Source organism: Girardinichthys multiradiatus, chromosome 14 (genome assembly GCF_021462225.1).
Source record: "Girardinichthys multiradiatus isolate DD_20200921_A chromosome 14, DD_fGirMul_XY1, whole genome shotgun sequence".
Lineage (NCBI taxonomy): Eukaryota > Metazoa > Chordata > Actinopteri > Cyprinodontiformes > Goodeidae > Girardinichthys > Girardinichthys multiradiatus.
Window position 1 is genome coordinate 46220678 of NC_061807.1, and position 22894 is coordinate 46243571.

General features: G+C 45.5%; 1 protein-coding gene across 17 annotated transcripts in view; it reads left to right on the plus strand.

The window, feature by feature from the left end:
• ablim2 (actin binding LIM protein family, member 2) overlaps nucleotides 1-22894 on the plus strand; it is a 332383-nt gene that overhangs the window by 192952 nt on the left and 116537 nt on the right. For all 17 annotated transcript variants that reach the window (XR_007041374.1, XR_007041375.1, XM_047385748.1 and 14 more), the window contains 2 exons: nucleotides 5518-5595; nucleotides 5708-5851. Coding sequence is in view for 15 of the 17 variants with exons in the window: in XM_047385748.1 (XP_047241704.1) it covers nucleotides 5518-5595; nucleotides 5708-5851 (222 nt within the window). In the remaining 2 variants the exon portion in view is untranslated. The remainder of the gene's footprint in view (nucleotides 1-5517; nucleotides 5596-5707; nucleotides 5852-22894) is intronic.

Sequence of the window (22894 nt, forward strand, 5' to 3'; positions counted from 1 at the left end):
ACCCTCACTGACTGTGGGTACTTGACACTGGACTTCTGGCATTTTGGCATTTCCTTCTCCCCAGTCTTCCTCCAGACTCTGGCACCTTGATTTCCGAATGACATGCAGAATTTGCTTTCATCCGAAAAAAGTACTTTGGACCACTGAGCAACAGTCCAGTGCTGCTTCTCTGTAGCCCAGGTCAGGCGCTTCTGCCGCTGTTTCTGGTTCAAAAGTGGCTTGACCTGGGGAATGCGGCACCTATAGCCCATTTCCTGCACACGCCTGTGCACGGTGGCTCTGGATGTTTCTACTCCAGACTCAGTCCACTGCTTCCGCAGGTCCCCCAAGGTCTGGAATCGGCCCTTCTCCACAATCTTCCTCAAGGTCTGGTCACCTCTTCTCGTTGTGCAGCGTTTTCTGCCACACTTTGTCCTTCCCACAGACTTCCCACTGACGTGCCTTGATACAGCACTCTGGGAACAGCCTATTCGTTCAGAAATTTCTTTCTGTGTCTTACCCTCTTGCTTGAGGGTGTCAATAGTGGCCTTCTGGACAGCAGTCAGGTCGGCAGTCTTACCCATGATTGGGGTTTTGAGTGATGAACCAGGCTGGGAGTTTTAAAGGCCTCAGGAGTCTTTTGCAGGTGTTTAGAGTTAACTCGTTGATTCAGATGATTAGGTTCATAGCTCGTTTAGAGACCCTTTTAATGATATGCTAATTTTGTGAGATAGGAATTTTGGGTTTTCATGAGCTGTATGCCAAAATCATCCGTATTAAGACAATAAAAGACCTGAAATATTTCAGTTAGTGTGCAATGAATTTAAAATATATGAATGTTACATTTTCATCATGACATTATGGAAAATAATGAACTTTATCACAATATGCTAATATTTTGAGAAGGACCTGTAGACCTGTTGCCCTGACATCCCACTGTTATGATTCTGGCGGTGCCAGATTTTCTAAAACATTTGTGAGTAGTTATCCAGCGTTCCTTCCTGACTGATCTCGTTCTCTGACCTTGCCTTGCCTCAAGATGTGCCACGCGGATGGGCTCCTACCCAAAAAGACTTAGTGCTGTTATCCCCTTGCCTTGCCTCACGAATTTTGCCTTCCTGCCTGCCCCTTGTCTGAGGGATTGGATTTCTGGATTTCGACTCTGTTTTCTGCCTCTGGTTTCATGCCTCTGCCTGCCTCTTGTCTGACGCCTCAAGCCCTGGAACTCGACCCTGTTTCTGTCCCTGGATTTACACCCCAGCCAAGCCACTGGTTTATTCAGCCTGAGCCCGCCTGGCTCTCAAGTCCATCGGAAATTATTGTCAAGAGGACAATCGCAGCTCTCTGTGTTCTGGTCACAGCTTCAGCTGATTCCCCTGAAGATTTGGATCAGCCGGCAAACCGACTTCAGTCTGTTGGATTCTTCCTCATTAACTCTCTGGATCACATCCTCTTCTAGATTCTGTGCCTCATTCCCAGACTGAGAAGGTTAGTGGCTTTATCTAACTCTTTGCAAGTCCTGAGTTTTATTCAGCCACTAACTCGTCTCTCTGTCCTCAGTGATTTGTGGAAGCTGACTGCTGCTCTCCTGCTATCTGATCCTGAGTTTCTGAATAAACCTTTTAACTTTTCACTTTGTGTTTGGCTGAATTTGGGTTCTCTGTCTCATGCCGTGATACCCACACCATGAATGGCCTAGAGAGGCTCCTGTTTGCCCACCTGAATAAGAAACAATAAACTATCATGACCCTCTTCAGTTTGCTTATCGCTGTGGAGTTGGAGTTGAAGATGCCATCATACACCTGCTTCAACAAACCCACTGTCACCTGGACAAAGCCAACAGCATTGTGAGGATCATGTTCTTTAATTTCTCTAGTGCATTTAACACAATGCGACCTGATATGCTTTGTCAAAAACTCCAGAAGATGCAGTTGGAGGCCTCAAGAATCTCGTGGATCAAAGACTACCTAACAAACAAACCACAGTTTGTGAGACTGAAGTGTTCTGTGTCTAACCAGGTAGTCAGCAGCACAGGAGCACCACAGGTGACTGTACACTCACCGTTTCTCTTCTCTCTGTACACCTCAGACTTCCAGTACAAGATAGACTCCTGTCGTCAGCAGAAATACTCTGATTATTCTGTAGTTGTGGGGTGTATCAGAGATGGACAAGAAGCTGAGTACAGGAAGGTGGTGGATCGTGTTGTGGCATGGTTTGGAAGCAATCATGTCATTTTGAACCTGAATAAAACAAAGGAGATGATTGTAGATTTTAAGAGAAACAGGAATAGGTCAAAAACCGTTTCCATCATGGGAGAAGAAGTGGACGTGGTGGAGGAGTATAAATAACTGGGTGTTCACCTGGACAACAGACTGGAGTTGAGATGCAACTGTGAAGCCGTCTACAAGAAGGGTCAGAGCAGACTATACTTCTTGAGGAAGTTTAGGTCATTCAGCATTTGCAGCAAGATGCTGCATATCTTCTATAAGTCTGTTGTGGAGAGTGTGATCTCTTCTGCCATCATCTGCTGGGGTAGCAGCATCGGGACTTGAAAAAGCTCATCAAGTTAATAAAGAAGGCTGGCTCTGTTCTGGAGACTCATCTGGAACCTCTGGAGATAATTGTGCAAAGAAGGATGCTTCATAAAATGAGGAACAGTATGGAAAACCCTGAGCATCCTCTTCATGAAACACCATCCTCCCAGTGCCCAAGAAACCCACCATCCTAGGATTAAATGACTACAGGCCTGTAGCCCTGACATCTGTGGTCATGAAATCCTTCGAGCGACTAGCGTTGAAGTACCTGAAAGACATCACAGGCCCCCTGCGGCACCCCCTGCAGTTTGCTTACCGAGCAAACAGGTCAGCAGATGATGCTGTTAACTTAGGCCTACACTTCCTCCTGCAACACCTCGACCATCCAGTGATGTACGCCAGGATCCTGTTTGTAGACTTCAGCTCGGCCTTCAACACCATCATACCAGACATCCTCCACCAGAAGCTCACCCAGTTCAACGTCCCAGCCACCAGCTGTCAGTGGATCATCAGATTCCTGACTGAAACTCCTGACGTTTGCAGACGACACCACTGTCATTGATCTGATCCAGAACGGTGATGAGTCTGCATACAGACAGGAGATGGATCGGCTGGTCCACTGGTGCAGTCAGAACTACCTTGAACTCAACCCACTCAAGACTGTGGAAATGGTGGTGGACCTTTGGAGAACACCACCCCCATACACCCACCTCACCATCCTCAACAACACAGTGTCAGCTGTGGACCACTTCAGGTTCTTAGGAACCACCATCTCTGAGGACCTGAGATGGTCTTCACACATAGACACTGTTCGAAAGAAGGCCCAGCAGAGACTGTACTTCCTGAGGCAACTCAAGAAGTTCAACCTTCCACAGGAGCTGCTGGTCATCTTCTACACTGCCATCATTCAGTCTGTCCTGTCTTCATCCATCTCAGTGTGGTTTGGCTCATCCACAAAACAGGACAGGTCCAGACTGCAACGAATAATCAGGGCTACAGAGAGAATAACCAGGGCTGACCTTCCCTCCATCCAGGACTTATACAGGTCTAGGGTCAGAAAAAGAGCTGCTAAAATCTCTGCAGACCCCACATACCATGCACATAAATTGTTCAGAGCTTTACCTTCAGGCTGCCGCTACAGAGCACTGTTCGCTAAAACCAGCCGCCACAGAGACAGTTTCTTCCCCCAGGCTGTTTCTCTGATGAAAATTCAATAGAGTACCAAACAGCAACATACAGATATTGCAAATGCACCTTTTTATTTATATATATGTATATATTTGTATATTGTATATATGTATATTCTGTAATGCAAAAACAAAACCAAAGAGCAAAGTGTACCGGAGTCAAATTCCTTGTTTGTATATTTGTATGTACAAACTTGGCAATAAAACTGATTCTGATTCTGTTGTACAACAACAGAATCTCTTCAGTTAGAGGCTTCTTCAGATCTGTTGTAAGACAGACCGCTACAGGAGATCCTTGCTGCCCACAGCCTTCAGCATCTACAACAGCTCTTTGAAGAAACCTGTTTTATATGAGCTACAACAACAATTGATTTCCCTTCGGGGAATTGAATTGAATGTACATACAATTGTCTTTTCATTTAAATGTAACTTAGTGGAATATGAACTCTTTATTTATTTCTCTCTTATATATATTTATTTGTAAAATATTTTTCATTTTTTACAGTTTATGCAGACAACTCTACAGGAGTAAAGACCATAGTTCAAGGTTTGGGTGCAGTTTTCCAGCTCAGTGTTTCTTTTCATGTCCTGCTATTGTCTGCTCTACTGTCCATACATCTTCTACTGTACATAAAAAACAGTATCCTATTGAAATTTGAACTGCAGCCCAAAGAAGTCAGCACCTTCTCCTGTCTCTTATCGTGTACGCACAATTTGGTAGTATGACACAGGTCCCTCCTCCACAGAAGAGTGGCCAGGCAGTGTATTTGCCTATGATTAGAAACTTGTGATCTGTCAGAATAAACATAACTTTTCTGAAAGGTCCCAGAGGCTGCAACATCACTAAGCAAGAGGCATTACACTATGACCACCAAGGAGCACTCTAAACAAGTCTGGGATAAAATTGTTGAGAAGTACAAGTCAGGCTGGAGTATAAAACATATACAAGTCTTTGATTCTTTCCTCGGAGCACAGTCAAATCCTTCATCTTCAAATGAAAGGCACATGGTACAACAGCAAACATGCCAAGAGAGGGCCACAGACCAAAGCACACAGGCCAGGCAAGGAGGCCTTTAATTAGAGAGGCAGTTGCTCATCAGAAACTGGAGTATGTGTCTATAGGACCACAATAAGCTGTACGCTCCATAGAGCTAGGCTTTATGAAAGAAGGCATGCTTTGAGTTTGTCAAAAGGAATGTGGGTGACTCCCCAAATGGGGTGGAGGTGATTTGGTCAGAGGAGACTAAAATTTTGCTTTTTGGCTAGCAAGGAAAATGCTATGTCTGGCGCAAACCAAGCACCTCCAATCACTTTAAGAACACCATTTCCACAATAAAACATAGTAGTGGCAACCTCATGCTGTGGGGATGTTTTTCAGCAGCAGAGTTTGGGAAACTAGTCTGGGTCTAGGGAAAGATGGATGGTCAGTCTAACTGTGATTTAAGTTAGTGTTTTTCCCATTTTACTGATTTATCCCTGGTGACATTCTGGTGAGAAATCCCTGTTTTTCTTCTTTTAGTTTGATTATTTACTTTTCTTTTGAGGATGTCGTTGACACACCAGCAGCTTAACACCACCTGCATTTCTGTTATGAAGACTGAATATCTCTGCAGTTCATCTAACACAAACATATTATGAATTACACGTGTGTGTCCAAACCATTTGCTTTTGCAAACACAGATGTACGTGGAAACCCTTAATCAAGCCATTCTTTCAGGGTTCTTCAATTGTTTTCCAGTCATTGTATTTAGTATCTGAGTGTACTACCTTTCTCAACTGTTCACCTCAGGTTTAAAGAGGGCGTGTGTGTGTTACAGGTGACCCGGACTTCTTCTGAGAGTATCACTTCTGTCCCTGCATCTAGTGCCTCTGGCTCGCCCAGCCGAGTCATCTATGTAAGACTGATTATTGTGCTGTAGCTTGCTTATGTTGAGAAAAATGTTATTTGTGTCATCTGAACAAAGCAGAGATAGGGTAAAAACAATTCCTCTATTTTTCTGGTGCTAGGCCAAACTGGGAGAGGAGATGCTGGACTACAAGGACCTGGCAGCACTACCAAAGACCAAGGCTATCTATGACATTGACAGGCCTGACTTGCTTTCCTATTCTCCTTATATCAGCTACCCATCTGAAGAGAGGCACTATGAAGAGGTATAGCACCTTCTTTTAGCTCACAGATGAGTTTATTAAGAGTTCCTGAGTGAATAATAAATTTAGTGGCTCCAATCTCTTACAGCAGGTACAAAGTTGGTGTGCAGAGAACTTTAGTCCTCTTGCTTTTGCAGAGCTGTCAAAGACATACAAGTGTTGGTTACTTTTAGATCATTGCAATTTTAAGGTCTTCTCAAAATCAGCTGCATTTATATTCAGAATAAATTAAACTTAGATGTGAGAACGTGAACCAGTTTAAGGGGAATGAATACTTTTTCAGGAGTCTGCATGTTCTATTGCAGGCGTCCCCAACTAAAATAGCAGGAGGTCCACTACCTCCATCATCCAAACACTTTAGGGTCCGAGCATTTTAAATCAACTGACAAATATATTTGCTTTCATTTTTATCAAACAATAGAAATTTTGTTTATTAAACTACTGATCAATGATTCATATGCCCATGAAATAATCTGCTGAAAAAAAAGTACAATCCAATTTAAGGACCAATATTAAAGTCATTTTGAATGGCACAGTCGAGCTGGGTTTGTACATCTTGGTATAACAATTTCGCTCTTCTGCCACAGCTTCCATGCACTCTTTAAACATTTTCCAGTCAGTGAAAGGCTTTTTATGTTTTCCTAAAATGCACTGTACTTGCACTGTACTCGTATGCTCAATGTTGTGCTATAAGAGACTGTGTTATCAGCCGTGTGGCTCGCTCATATTGTCCCCTCAGTTCATTTATTCTCCTTGTTCTGCAGTCTGACCCAGGCAGATAGCTTTTGTTTAGGTTTCTATGTTTCTTTAGATTTCCACTCTTTATAAGTCCAACTGATCCAGAACATATAAGGCAGACTAGTATCACACTACCGAAGTTAAAAGGGAAGCGTGTGCTTCTGTCCTTTCATCTTTAAATGTGTGATTTCATAGTCCACTTTACGTCTTTTTGACAAAGCCATATTCTTTTACTCTCTCATCTGTGCACCACCAAGTCATTGTACTGTCAGCAAGCCTGAGCTCCCAAGCTAGTAACAATTTCAGCTATTAACAGTAATGTTAATAGCGCTACAACGTACTACACTGACGGCTGGAGGCGGAGCTTCAGCCATCAGTGGGTCATTGGAAACACAACTGGTACCATACCGAGTAGACCGAAACCGAGTGGAGCAGAGCTGTGCCACCTCAAACGAGTCAGTTGAAAAGGGGCATTAGCAACCCACGTTCAAGGACCCCGCATAGCTTCTTCTTTGTCGTTTTCTGGTGGTTGGCATACAACGATGTGACGCATTACTGCCATCAGTTGGAGTGTGGACCAGAATGTTGCTGACCCACATAGTTGCCCATGGCGCTTGTCCAAAACTCAGACATGGCAGCCGGCAGGATTAAAATGTCTACAGGGGTTGGACAATGAAACTGAAACACCTGATTTTAGACCACAATAATTTATTAGTATGGTGTAGGGCCTCCTTTTGCGGCCAATACAGCGTCAATTCGTCTTGGGAATGACATATACAAGTCCTGCACAGTGGTCAGATGGATTTTAAGCCATTCTTCTTGCAGGATAGTGGCCAAGTCACTACGTGATACTGGTGGAGGAAAACGTTTCCTGACTCGCTCCTCCAAAACACGCCAAAGTGGCTCAATAATATTTAGATCTGGTGACTGTGCAGGCCATGGGAGATGTTCAACTTCACTTTCATGTTCATCAAACCAATCTTTCACCAGTCTTGCTGTGTGTATTGGTACATTGTCATCCTGATACACGGCACCGCCTTCAGTATACAATGTTTGAACCATTGGATGCACATGGTCCTCAAGAATGGTTGGGTAGTCCTTGGCAATGACGCGCCCATCTAGCACAAGTATTGGGCCAAGGGAATGCCATGATATGGCATCCCAAACCATCACTGATCCACCCCTATGCTTCACTCTGGGCATGCAACAGTCTGGGTGGTACGCTTCTTTGGGGGTTCTCCACACCGTAACTCTCCCGGATGTGGGGAAAACAGTAAAGTTGGACTCATCAGAGAACAATACATGTTTCACATTGTCCACAGCCCAAGATTTGCGCTCCTTGCACCTTTGAATCCGACGTTTGGCATTGGCATGAGTGACCAAAGGTTTGGTTATAGCGGCCCGGCCGTGTATATTGACCCTGTGGAGCTCCCGACGGACAGTTCTGGTGGAAACAAGAGAGTTGAGGTGCACATTTAATTCTGCCGTGATTTGGGCAGCTGTGGTTTTATCTTTTTTGGATACAATCCGGGTTAGCACCCGAACATCCCTTTCAGACAGCTTCCTCTTGCGTCCACAGTTAATCCTGTTGGATGTGGTTCGTCCTTCTTGGTGGTATGCTGACATTACCCTGGATACTGTGGCTCTTGATACATCACAAAGACTTGCTGTTTTGGTCACAGATGCGCCAGCAAGACGTGCACCAACAATTTGTCCTCTTTTGAACTCTGGTATGTCACCCATAATGTTGTGTGCATTTCAATATTTTGAGCAAAACTGTGCTCTTACCCTGCTAATTGAACCTTCACACTCTGTTCTTACTGGTGCAATGTGCAATCAATGAAGACTGGCTACCAGGCTGGTCCAATTTAGCCATGAAACCTCCTACACTAAAATGACTGGTGTTTCAGTTTCATTGTCCAACCCTTGTATATCTGCATAGTAAATGAGAAAATGCTTTGCAATTCAGACACAACGGTCTCTGGGTTCGGATTTGGACCGGAGTCTCCTTTTCACACATAAATTATTTAGTTGTAGTCTATATAAAGTGGAACTGCAATGTTTTGGTCTGAAATCCTTGTCATTGCAGCTCCATGGGCCCCTCTCTTAGCCCTGTTCTGAGTTGCGTCTCGTTTAGCAACTCGTTTTGGTACGGTCTCTTTAATTGCTATTGAGGCACTTCACACCCAGCCCCCCTCCTGGTCAAAGAGTGTTCCACTTTAACCCTTTTGGCCATTGTTTTAGTTTGATAGCAGAGATACATTAACTAATGCTGCAAAAACAAGACAAAACTGGCAACACAATGCAAAACTGTTTATGTAATAATACTATTCAAAACACACACTACGGTTCTGCCCTCAATGAGATAAACGCAAGCACACAGCACTAACATAAGTAGAAGGCATGATGCTAATGCTATCAAAACAATAGCCAGGACACATAATTATATCAACACATAATTAAACAAAGTTTGTTGTAATTTTAGAGCCATTTGCAGCTTAATGCTTTGCTGGGTCCATTGTTTCCATAGACAGAAGGAACTGACCCCTTAATCAGATGAAGTTTTGCGGCAAGTCCTTCTTGATACTGGCGGAGTTTGCTGAAGGCACTCATCCCTAAAGTAATTTAGTTCAGATGAAGAGGAATTTCCCCACTGATATGGGTACATTTCAATAAAAAAACAAAAAATTTAACCGGGCACTTTGAAGAGGTTCTCATGCTGGGGAATGGTTTAATTAATTGAGTGGGTTAATACACCCAACAACCGAACATCTTGTCATGAAATGGTTTCAGGTTGGACCAGCTTGCAGGGAGATGCTTGGGAGGTAAGGTTTTGTTTCATATTTATTAGGAAGTAAACAACACAGGATTCTCAAGCAGTAGTTCAGGAAACAGTAGACAGGACGAACAGGACTTAAAGGGGCGGAACTGGATCTAGATAGACATGGATACTGGAAACAATGCTGGAGAAAGACAGGTGGATAGCAGGATTCAAGCAGGTAACTGGCAGGTAACTGGAGCTAGGAAACGCAGCGACAGGAGGGGAAATAAACACTACACTAAACTGGGAGGAACAGGGAAAAGAAGCCTAAAGATAAGCTAACGTAAATAGTAACTCTAGGAAGAACTAACCAGGGGCATGGGGGAAAGCTAAACTGATGGGAAACAGACACTAACATAAAACACGAAACTAAATATGGAAGGACACTAACTGGACAAAGCAGGGACATGAGGAACTATACTGAAGAGCAAGGAGGAAGAAACTAACAAAACTAAGCACAATGCAGGAATAGATAAACTTAGGTAAACCTCTCAATCAAAACAAACACAAAACCAAAACAAAGTCCAAAATGGCAGATTCCTGACACATCTAGACTTATCCATTTGCAGCTTTGGCGTATTTGAGCTTGCACTACAAAATCACAGTGAGAAATAAAAATGGCAGATTCCCAAAATTGGTAGTCTGAAGTCCATTACTTTGTTTAGTAGTTCTCCAGCCAATACTGCAACATAACATTTCAACAATCATAATAGAGAATAGAAAAAACTGGAGAGCTTAAAAAACAATTACCCAAATTGCAGGGCTGCACGGTGGCTCAGTTGGTAGCACTGTTGCCTTGCAGCAAGAATATCTTGGGTTCAATTCCCTACCGGGGGTCTTTCTGCATGTAGTTTGCATGTTCTCCCTGTGCATGCGTGGGTTCTCACCAGGTACTCCGGCTTCCTCCCACAGTCCAAAGACATGCCGGTTAGATTAATTGGTCACTCTAAATTGTCCTTAGGTGTATGAATGAGTGTGTGCATGGTTGTTTGTGTGTTGCCCTGCGATGGACTGGCAACCTGTCCAGGGTGGACCCCGCCTCTCGCCCATAGACTGCTGGAAATAAGCACCTGCTACCCCACAACCCACTATGGAATAAGAGGTAGAAAATGACTGATGACAGAATTTTTTAGCCCTTGTGTCATCTTTATTATACCCAGTAGATATAAAACAGTCAGTTTGACACAACACCTTACATATATATACAAGACAGAAAACCTGTCATCTTCTTTTTTTCTTTTTTTTACCGTGTCCTGTATAGCACTCAGAATTGCTGTCTGAGTGCCAAGAAAAAGCCCAAAAGATTTACTTTCACAAGTGGAGCATTACAGCTAACGCTATAAAGCTCTGCATGATATTCATAAAAAGAAACTTTATTAGAAACTGCTTTGGGATTATTTCAATTGTTGCGGACATGGAGACAGAAATGAAAAGGAAAAAAAAGAAGCACGAAAGAGAGAAAGGGGGCCAAAAAGGAAAAGGTGAGAGAAGGAGAATGGAATGGAGGAAAAAAAGAAAGATGAAGAGAACACAAGATAACACCCTGCTTGCTTCTACACTTGCAGAAACGTTCATATTACCAGCTTTTTTACCGAAAGGTGCACGGTACTTATGAATGCAAGACGTATTTAGTGGTAAATGCGACTCAATTAAGAACATTTGTGTATCTGTTAACACCTGAATGTATCCACCTTTGGGTCTGAGTGTGCTTGTGTATACAAGGTTTCTCCATAAAAATACGCAATAGTGAGTGTGAGGAGCCACAGACCAACCTCCCTGGACCCGCGACAGATACCGAGGACATCTGAGCCACAGACATCCAAAGGCCCCCCAGAGCACAGGAACCCCAGGACAATCACCGACGGGACTACCGTAACCCCCCCAGAGAGGAGCAGGGGAGAATCCCAGGGGAACCACTCAGCAGCCACAGTGCAGAAGCCCCAGGGAGTTGATCCAGCCATGGACCCAGAGACCTGAGTCCCCGGGACATATCACTCTCCAAAAAGAGGCCGACCAAGCCCAGCAAGTAGCTACCATGAGTGAGCCAGCACACACCAAAGCACCCAGCCCTGGACACCGGGAATCACAAGTACACCGGCAGGCAGAGACACCAACCAGCGGCAGATAGTGTGGCGGGGAGGGAATAGGCCCCACATTCGATGGGGGGCCTAAACTGATCCATGAGAGGGAGCAGCCCGAGACCCAACCTGACACATAAAAACAGGCACACACAATCACATATTCCGACCCTCATGCGTACACATAAAAACACACACCCAATGTAAAGACAAACAATGGACATCGTACACTCAACCACACTCCCCATACATACTCTATACTCCCAGGTCCTGGTGCTGATACCCCAGGAGGCTAGCCCTGGGACGTGCCTGAACCCCGGCTCGGACCCTGACCCCCCCCCCCCACCCCGACCCCAGTCCCCAACCACCACCATCTTCATCTAGTGAGGGGGCCATGTACGAAAGAGGGGTCTACATGGTCCAAACAAGTCCGCGAACCAGAGCCGCCACAGAATAAAATAGTCCCAACCCCCAATGAATTCCGATCTCAACCCCATGAGCCCCCCCCACCCCCAATGAACCCGACATGAATCTCGATCGCTCTACCATCGCCGCTCAGCCGATTAGTTGCCGGTGACCCCACATCCAAGAAGAGGATACAACCTCCCCCCAAACACATCAGCCAACAGAGCAGCACACCGCAAAGCCCGCCCAACCATTTGGCCACCGCCAGCAGCCCCAGCCCATCAGTCCATGAGAGGGAAACATGCACCAGCCGGGTAACCGGTTCGAGCAGGCCAACTGCTCCAGGCCAAGCTCATACCACCAGCCGCCCCAGTGCGGGCACAAGACATGCTCCACCGCCCCATCCACCTGACCGCCAACCGTAGCCCTGCGCCCAGCCAGGGGCAAGAGCCACAGAAGGAAACATTGGAGGAAGGCTATCACAGGACCGAACATCCCGCACGGCCAAAGAGCCAGCCCTAATACCAGCCCCAGCCCAGATCCCAACCAGAAGGCCCATTCCCTTTCCCGGCCTCTGACCCCAGACAGAGGTCGAGAGATATCGACTAGAAATAGTCAGGCTCACCTCCACATGGGTTCCAGATTCCACATGGGTTCCACATGGGTTCCACATGGGTTCCAGATCCCACATTGGTTCCAGATTCCACGCTGTCCTCGAGAGGGGCTGGACTCTTTTCTACTTTGAAGTGGCCCACGGGCTGGGGGGGCTTGCTTGCTGTCAAGCTGAAGAAGGAGTCCTATCGGCTGTGGTTGGCTTGTGGGACTCCTGAGGCGGCTGACGGGTACCGTGAGGCCAAGTGTGCTGCGGCCCGGGCTGTGGCAGAGGCAACAACCCGGCCCTGGGAGGAGTTCGGTGAGGCCATGGAGAAGGACTACTGGTTGGCCTCGAAGCGATTCTGGCAAACCTTCCGGCGCCTCAGGAGGGGGAAGCAGTGCTTCGCCAACACTGTTTACAGTGGGGGTGGGAGGCTGCTGACCTCGATTGGGGACATTATCAGGCGGTGGAAGGAGTACTTCAAGGATCTCCTCAATCCTGCCATCATGCATTCCCTGGTGGAAACAGAGTCTGGGGACTCGGGGTTAGACTCTTTCATCACCCAGGCTGAAGTCACTGAGGTGGTTAAGAAGCTCCGTGGTGGCAGGGCTTCGGGGGTGGATGAGATCCACCCTGAGTACCTCAAGTCTCTGGATGTTGTAGGGCTGTCATGTTTGACACGTCTCTTCAACATTGCGTGGCGGTCGGGGACAGTGCCTCTGGACTGGCAGACTGGGGTGGTGGTCCTGCTTCATAAGAAGGGTGAACGGAGAGTGTGTTCCAACTACAGGGGGATCACACTCCTCAGCCTCCCTGGTAAGGCCCATGCCAGGGTATTGGAGAGGAGAGTCTGGCCGATAGTCGAACCTCGGCTTCATGAGGAGCACTGTGGTTTTTGTCCCGGCCGTGGAACACTGGACCAGTTCTACACCCTGTACAGGGTACTCGAGGGTTCATGGGAATTTGCCCAACCGGTCCACATGTGTTTTGTGGACCTGGAGAAGGTGTTTGACTGTGCGCCCTGTGGGGGGTGCTCCAGGAGTAGGGAATCAGGGGGCCCTTTATTAGGGGCAATCCGGTCTCTGTACAAGTGGAGCAGGAGTTTGGTCTGCATTGCCGGCACTAAGTCGAACCTGTTCCCGGTTCATGTTGGACTCCGGCAGGGCTGTCCTTTTTCACTGGTGCAGTGGTTTGGGGACCAGTGTATTTCGTCTCTTCTTTTTGCAGATGACGTGGTCCTGCTTCCCCCTCTAGCCCTTAGAGATAGGATGAGGAGCTCGGATATCCGGGAAGAGCTCTGAGTAGAGCCTCTGCTCCTCTACATCAAGAGGAGCCAGTTAAAGTGGCATCTATACCAGATGCCTCCCAGGCATGTCCCACCAGGAGGAGGCCCAGGACACGCTGGAGGGACTATGTCTCTCGGCTGGCCTGGGAACACCTTGGGCTAGAAGAGGTGTGGAGAGGGAAGTTTGGGTGTCTAATGAGTCCGCTCCCTCCGCGACCCGGTCTTGGATGAAGCAGTATATATACAGGTCCTTCTAAAAAAATTAGCATATTGTGATAAAGTTCATTATTTTCCATGTCATGATGAAAATGTAACATTCATATATTTTAGATTCATTGCACACTAACTGAAATATTTCAGGTCTTTTATTGTCTTAATACAGATGATTTTGGCATACAGCTCATGAAAACCCAAAATTCCTATCTCACAAAATTAGCATATCATTAAAAGGGTCTCTAAACGAGCTATGAACCTAATCATCTGAATCAACGAGTTAACTCTAAACACCTGCAAAAGATTCCTGAGGCCTTTAAAACTCCCAGCCTGGTTCATCACTCAAAACCCCAATCATGGGTAAGACTGCCGACCTGACTGCTGTCCAGAAGGCCACTATTGACACCCTCAAGCAAGAGGGTGAGACACAGAAAGACATTTCTGGACGAATAGGCTGTTTCCAGAGTGCTGTATCAAGGCACCTGAGAGGGAAGTCTGTGGGAAGGAAAAAGTGTGGCAGAAAACGTTGCACAATGAGAAGAGGTGACCGGACCCTGAGGAAGATTGTGGAGAAGGGCCGATTCCAGACCTTGGGGGACCTGCGGAAGCAGTGGACTGAGTCTGGAGTAGAAACATCCAGAGCCACCGTGCACAGGCGTGTGCAGGAAATGGGCTACAGGTGCCGCATTCCCCAGGTCAAGCCACTTTTGAACCAGAAACAGCGGCAGAAGCGCCTGACCTGGGCTACATAGAAGCAGCACTGGACTGTTGCTCAGTGGTCCAAAGTACTTTTTTCGGATGAAAGCAAATTCTGCATGTCATTCGGAAATCAAGGGGCCAGAGTCTGGAGGAAGACTGGGGAGAAGGAAATGCCAAAATGCCCGAAGTCCAGTGTCAAGTACCCACAGTCAGTGATGGTCTGGGGTGCCGTGTCAGCTGCTGGTGTTTTATCAAGGGCAGGGTCAATGCAGCTAGCTATCAAGAGATTTTGGAGCACTTCATGCTTCCATTTGCTGAAAAGCTTTATGGAGATTTCATTTTTCAGCACGACCTGGCACCTGTTCACAGTGCCAAAACCACTGGTAAATGGTTTACTGACCATGGTATCACTGTGCTCAATTGGCCTGCCAACTCTCCTGACCTGAACCCCATAGAGAATCTGTGGGATATTGTGAAGAGAACGTTGAGAAACTCAAGACCCAACACTCTGGATGAGCTAAAGGCTGCTATCGAAGCATCCTGGGCCTCCATAAGACCTCAGCAGTGCCACAGGCTGATTGCTTCCATGCCACGATGCATTGAAGCAGTCATTTCTGCAAAAGGATTCCCGACCAAGTATTGAGTGCATAACTGTACATGATTATTTGAAGGTTGACGTTTTTTTGTATTAAAAACACTTTTCTTTTATTGGTCGGATGAAATATGCTAATTTTGTGAGATAGGAATTTTGGGTTTTCATGAGGTGTATGCCAAAATCATCCGTATTAAGACAATAAAAGACCTGAAATATTTCGGTTAGTGTGCAATGAATCTAAAATATATGAATGTTAAATTTTCATCATGACATTATGGAAAATAATGAACTTTATCACAATATGCTAATATTTTGAGAAGGACCTGTATATATATATGCATATATATATATATATACACACAGGGGTTGGACAATGAAACTGAAACCCCTGTCATTTTAGTGTGGGTGGTTTCATGGCTAAATTGGACCAGCCTGGTAGCCAGTCTTCATTGATTGCACATTGCACCAGTAAGAGCAGAGTGTGAAGGTTCCATTAGCAGGGTAAGAGCACAGTTTTGCTCAAAATATTGAAATGCACACAACATTATGTGTGACATACCAGAGTTCAAAAAAGGACAAATTGTTGGTGCACGTCTTGCTGGCGCATCTGTGACCAAGACAGCAAGTCTTTGTGATGTATCAAGAGCCACGGTATCCAGGGTAATGTCAGCATACCACCAAGAAGGACGAACCACATCCATCAGGATTAAGCTGTCTGAAAGCAATGTTCGGGTGCTAACCCGGATTGTATCCAAAAAACATAAAACCATGGCTGCCCAAATCACGGCAGAATTAAATGTGCACCTCAACTCTCCTGTTTCCACCAGAACTGTCCGTCCGACAATATCAAACATGTATTGTTTTCTGATGAATCCAACTTTACTGTTTTCCCCACATCTGGGAGAGTTACGGTGTGGAGAACCCCCAAAGAAGCGTACCACCCAGACTGTTGCATGCCCAGAGTGAAGCATGGGTTGGATCAGTGATGGTTTGGGCTGCCATATCATGGCACTCCCTTGGCCCAATTCTTGTGCTAGATGGGCGCGTCATTGCCAAGGACTACTCAACCATTCTTGAGGACCATGTGCATCCAATGGTTCAAACATTGTATACTGAAGGCGGTGCCGTGTATCAGGATGACAATGCACCAATACACACAGCAAGACTGGTGAAAGATTGGTTTGATGAACATGAAAGTGAAGTTGAACATCTCCCATGGCCTGCACAGTCACCAGATCTAAATATTATTGAGCCACTTTGGGGTGTTTTGGAGGAGCGAGTCAGGAAACGTTTTCCTCCACCAGTATCACGTAGTGACCTGGCCACTATCCTGCAAGAAGAATGGCTTAAAATCCATCTGACCACTGTGCAGGACTTGTATATGTCATTCCCAAGATGAATTGACGCTGTATTGGCCGCAAAAGGAGGCCCTACACCATACTAATAAATTATTGTGGTCCAAAACCAGGTGTTTCAGTTTCATTGTCCAACCCCTATACGTCCAAATTGAGCACTCTTGTCATTTTCCCTCCCAAATATCATGTGACTCGTTAGTGTTACAGGGTCTCAGGTGTGCATAGGGAGCAGGTTTGTTTAATTTTGTAATGCAGCTCTCGCACTCTTTCATACTAGTCACTGAAAGTTCCAATATGGCACCTCATGGCAAAGAACTCTCTGAGGATCTTAAAAGACAAATTGTTGCGCTATATGAAGATGGCCAAGACTAAAAGAGGATTGACAACACCCTGAAACTGAGCTGCAACACAGTGGCCAAGATCATCCAGCGTTTTAAAAGAGCAGGGTCCACTCAGAACAGACCTCGCGTTGGTTGTCCAAAGAAGCTGAGTGCACATGCTCAGTGTCACATCCAAATGCTGTCTTTAAAAGATAGGCACAGGAGTGCTGTCAGCATTGCTGCAGAGATTGAAGAGGTAGGGGGTCAGCCTGTCAGTGCTCAGACCATACGCTGCACACTACATGAAATCGGTCTGCATGGCCGTCATCCCAGAAGAAAGCACCTTCTGAAGTATGTCCACAAGAAAGCCCGCAAACAGTTTGCTGAAGACATGTCAACAACGGACATGCATTACTGGAACCTCTGAAGTATGTCCACAAGAAAGCCTGCGAACAGTTTGCTGAAGACATGTCAACAATGGACATGCATTACTGGAACCATGTCCTATGGTCTGATGAGACCAAGATCAGTTTGTTTGGTTCAGATGGTCTCAAAGCATGTGTGGCAACAATCAGGTGAGGAGTACCAAGATGTATTGATGTGTGTGATGCCTACAGTCAAGCATGGCGGTGAGAATGCCATGGTCTGGGGCTGTATGAGTGCAGTAGGTGTTGGGGAGATACATTTCATTGAGGGACACATGAACTCCAATATGTACTGTGAAATACTGAAGCAGAGCATGATCCCCTACCTCTGGAAACTGGTGCATGAGTCCAGCATGATAATGACCCCAAACCCACCTCTAATACAACCACTGCTTTATTGAAGAGGCTGAGGGTAAAGGTGATGGACTGGCCAAGCATGTCTCCAGACCTAAAACCAATAGAACATCTTTGGGGCATCCTCAAGCGTTAGGTGGAGGAGCGCAAAGTCTCGAATATCCGCCATTCTAGTGGCAACCTGTGAAGCTTTGGGAAACTCCATGCCCAGAAGAGTTAAGGGAGTTCTGGTAAATAATGGTGGCCACACAAAATATTGACACTTCAGGAACTTTCACTAAGGGGTATGCTCACATTTGTTGCCGGTGGTTCAGACATTAATCAGAATCAGAATCAGCTTTATTACCAAGTTCGTACATACAAACAAGGAATTTGACTCCGGTACACTTTGCTCTTTTGTTCTGTTTTTGCATAACAGAATATACAAATACAAATTTACAATCTACAATATACAGATATATAATGGCTGTATCTTGAGTTATTTTCAATTCAATTCAGTTTATTTATATTGCGCCAATTCACAATTCACACACGTTGTCTCAAGGCACTTCACAAAGGTCAGGTACATACATTCCAATTAATGCTAACCATTGAACAGAGCAGTTAGATTCAGTTATTTATTCAAATTGGATAAAAAGTTTTTCTATCTAAGGAAACCCAGCAGATTGCATCGAGTCAGAGATTTGTAACAGTCACTCCTCCTGGATGAGCATGTAGCGACAGTAGACAGTCACTGGCGTTGACTTTGCAGCAATCCCTCATACTGAGCATGCATGTAGCGACAGTGGAAAGGAAAAACTCCGTTTTAACAGGAGTGAACCTCCAGCAGAACCAGGCTCAGTGTGAGCGGCCATCTGCCACGACCGACTGGGGGTTTGAGAGAACAGAGCAGAGACACAAAAAGAACACAACAGCACTGATCCAGGAGTTCTTTCTATAGGAAGGAAAAGTAAATGATAGTGGATGTAGCTCCTTTAGAAAGAAAGAACGGGTAAACGTTGAGCCAGTTTTCAAGGATAGAGTCACAAAGAGAGCACATATAATTAGTTACAGTAAAAGCTCAGTCAATTGATATATCGAGGAGAGAGAAAGGGTTAAACACTGAAAGACAGGATCAAGTGGATCATCTGTAGATTGAGCATTAAGTTGTGGGCAGCAGAAGCTTGGACAACGCCCCTCTCCGGAAAGGTGTCACAGGTAGACACAGAGTCAGGCCAGGTGTAGCTTCTAGGAAGAGAAAAGAGAGAGAACATAAAGTTTAAAGTTGAAATAACAGCAAATTAAAGCTGCAAGCAGCCTTGAAGGCCCTCGCCCCTCAGCACAACTTGGCCTGTTGAGTGACCTCGGTAGCCTGGCATCGCCTCCTACACGCCACCGAAGATGACGCTGCTTCACTTCAACATGTCGCCACTAGGTAGGACTGTGAGCAATATGTCATTTGATCTTATGTCATGCATAGGTTTGGTCTGGCGAGAAGTATTCAATATTTGGAGTAAATCGGACCTTCCAGATAGAAGCTGCACTCACTTGTTTGTTAGGGGGCGGGGCTAAAACAACGTCATGAATTGCCTGTGCCAACATGTTCAGCATTGATCCCTGATGATGTATGCTACATTTCAATTGAATCCGATGATGTATGAGGGAGATAGAGCACTTGGAATGTCCTAGGGTCCGCTGTTGATCCAAATTCTAAATTCCAATGTAATCCAACAGAGGTTTTTGGGGGTGACAAAGATCAACCATATTTATTTTGGAGTGAATCGGATCATGCATGTGTAATTTAGAGCCAAAGGTATGGCCGTGGTGTGACATCAAAATTTGCCAGGCCGCCACAGCCACACCCTTCTGCCAAGCCAGTCAGAACTGGCGGCTGTCTTAGACCATCATGTTATCTGTTACTTGGGACAGTTTCACATTGATTAGGTGAAGAACATCAAAAATTGACTCTGTAAATGAAACATGACACTTCGTGTTCTCAGGTGGCCGGGCTTCAATGATGTCAGCATCTGATCAGTGTATATTGTTCAGGACCAGAGGCAGATCAATCTTAGAAGGTTTCAGGTCTCTGTGACTTTCCTTGTAGAAGGTATAATAATTTCGTCTTTTATGGCGAGAAGTCATATTTTGAGGCGTGGCCATGCCCACACGCTTTTATGTATCAAAAAGCTTTTGATAACTTTTGATCCCCATTGCCTTAAGAGTATACTGAGTGATTTTCAACTCTCTAAGTCAAAAGCTGTAGGAGGAGATTGCTCAGATATGCGGGCTAGAAAGGGCAAATCTGGGGTCAAAATGGCAACTTCAATCCAAAATGGCTGACTTCCTGTTGGGTTTGGACCAACACTCCAAGGGACTGTTTTGTAGGTCTTGACAAGTTACATATGTGCATCAAATTTCACAATCCTCGGTCAAGGCATGGCTTGGGGCTGATTTATTTTTATTTTCTAGAGGGCGCTGTGGACAAATTAGGCCACGCCCACCAAATATGTCATCACATCTCTGTTGGGGACTGGACTGGGATCAATCACATTGAATTTGGTGCAGATCAGATGATCTATGTGGAAATTAAAGCCAAACATATAGCCATGGCGTGACGTTCAACTTTGCCGCGCCACCACGGCCAGGCCCTTTTATAAAAAGTCACTGTGCTTCAAACGATGTTAGACCCACTAGTTATCTGTCTTCTGACACACCTTCAAGTTGATTGGTCAAGAGGGTCAGAGAGGCACCTTTCCAAGTGAAAAAAGTGACTTCCTGTTCTCAGGAAGCGTGGCTTTGATGATGTCATCATTTGACCAGATAAGATTGTTGGTGACCTGAGAGGGATCAATAATACCAGGTTTGGTGTATTTCAGCCAATTTATGTCAAAGTTATTGCTGTTTGAAATTTGCTGTGAGAAGGTTAACTTTGAGGCCTGGTCCCGCTCCTTCAGCATGCTCAAAAACTCACAATTGTGATACCTTTTAATCCCCAATGCCTTATCTACATACTGACCAAATATGAAGCTGGTAGCACAAAATCCCTAGGAGGAGTTCGTTAAAGTTTGATATGTATGAAAAGTGAAAAACGTCCAAAAATGACCCTTTGACCCAAAATGGCCGACTTCCTGTTGGTTTTAGGGCATACCCCCAGGAGACTTTTTTTCATGAGTTGGGGAGATCTAGCTATGCACCAAATTTCAACTCTCTAGGACTTACCAGTTGGCCTATCTCACTTTAGGGCGCTGTCCTAAATTCAACTTTGCCGTGCCACCACGGCCATGCCCTTTTATGAAAAGTCACTGTGCTTCAAACGATGTTAGACCGACTAGTTATTTGTTTTCTGACACACTTTCAAGTTGAATTAAATTCTAGAATTGCGCCACTCAAGGTGGCAGCAGGTTGGAGTAGCTTTGTTACTTTTGATTCTTATTTATTCTTTTTTGGGAACTATTCCTCTTGTGGTGGATACAGTTGATTTTTCTTTGGACGACTGTCCTCTCTGGTGTCAGGTGCTGTGCAGCTTGGAGGATTTTTCCTAATACTTTCTATTTTTGGACATTTGTTATGATGCATTGCCATGGCAACGGTGTTGTTTCTTACAACCGGGAGCAGCTGATTAATATCTCAAAAGCTCAAATAATACTTCAACTACAACACCAAATCCCCGATGAATTGAAAAGGAGACGCCGTGGATGCAGAGCAGGAGCTAAGAGAAAAGAGAGGAGGAAGTTCAAACCATCTCTTCCGTCGATTATGATGGGCAATGTGAGATCGTTGGGAAACAAGTTGGATGAACTCCAAGCCCTACAAGGACCCAGCCAGAGTACCGGGCATGCAGTATCATGTGTTTTACTGAGACATGGCTGCAGGATCATATCCCCGACTCCAGCGTCTCTCTGCCGGGCTTTTTAACCATACGAGCAGACAGAGATTTAAAGAGGAGCGGCAAATGTAAAGGAGGTGGACTGGCAGTATTTGTGAACAACAGATGGTGTCATCCAGGGCATGTTACTGTGACGTGTCGTCTCTGCAGTCCAGATATTGAACTGTTGGCAGTAAGTTTTCGGCCATATTATTTACCCAGAGAGTTCTCCAGTGTTATTTTGGCAACAGTTTATGTTCCACCTTCCGCTGTTGCTGACACTGCATGTGATGCCATCAGCTCAGTTGTTGCTGAGCTACAGACACAAAACCCCAATGTTTTTGTGGCAATTTCTGGTGATTTTAACCATGCTTCACTCTCTGCTACACTTCCAACGTTTCAACAATTTGTCAGCTGCTCTACCAGAGAAAACAAAATATTGGATTTGTTTTATGCAAATGTGTAGGACTCATACATCTCTACAGCAAGACCTCCTCTAGGCAAATCGGATCACAATCTTGTTTTTCTCTGCTCGAAATATAAGCCCTTCAAGGTTGCTTTGAGGCTACAGACTGGGACACACTGTGCCAGCCACATGGAGAGAACATCAATGCCATGACTGAGTGTGTAACCGACTATATAAACTTCTGTGTGGATAACATCATCCCTACCAAGACCATGAGATGCTTCCCCAATAACAAACCCTGGATCACCGGTGACCCGAAGGACTTGCTTAACAAGAAAATAAGAGCCTTCAGAGAGGGAGACAGAGAATTATTGAGGAGTTTACAGAAGCAACTTAAAGTCAAGATAAGAGACAGCAAGGAGGTGTACAAGAAGAAGCTGGAGAGCAAGCTCCAGCAAAACAATATCAGAGATGTGTGGACAGGGATGAAGAAGATCACAGGCTTCAAGCAGAAGGATGATCAGACCAATGAAGGTCTGGACAGAGCCAATTAACTGCACACATTCTTCAATAGGTTCAGTTCAGAAACAAGCTCAGCATCCTCCTCTCCTGCTCACAGCCAAATAGACATTCCACCCTCCTTTGACCCACAGGACCCACAGCTGTCCAGTAACACCTAAAGGTTTTTATCTTCCACCTCAGCCCTAGACCCTTCTGCTTCTAAATGTTTGCCTTCAACCATATCAGAAGATGCTGATGCTTCCTTTGCTTCCCCCTTCCACCTGTGTGTCTCAAGAAGTCAAGTGAAGATGCAACTGGAGAGACTGAATCGGAATAAGGCTGCAGGTCCAGATCATGTCAACCCTAGAGTCCTGAAGGGCTGTGCAGAGCAGCTCTGTGGGATTCTGCAGCA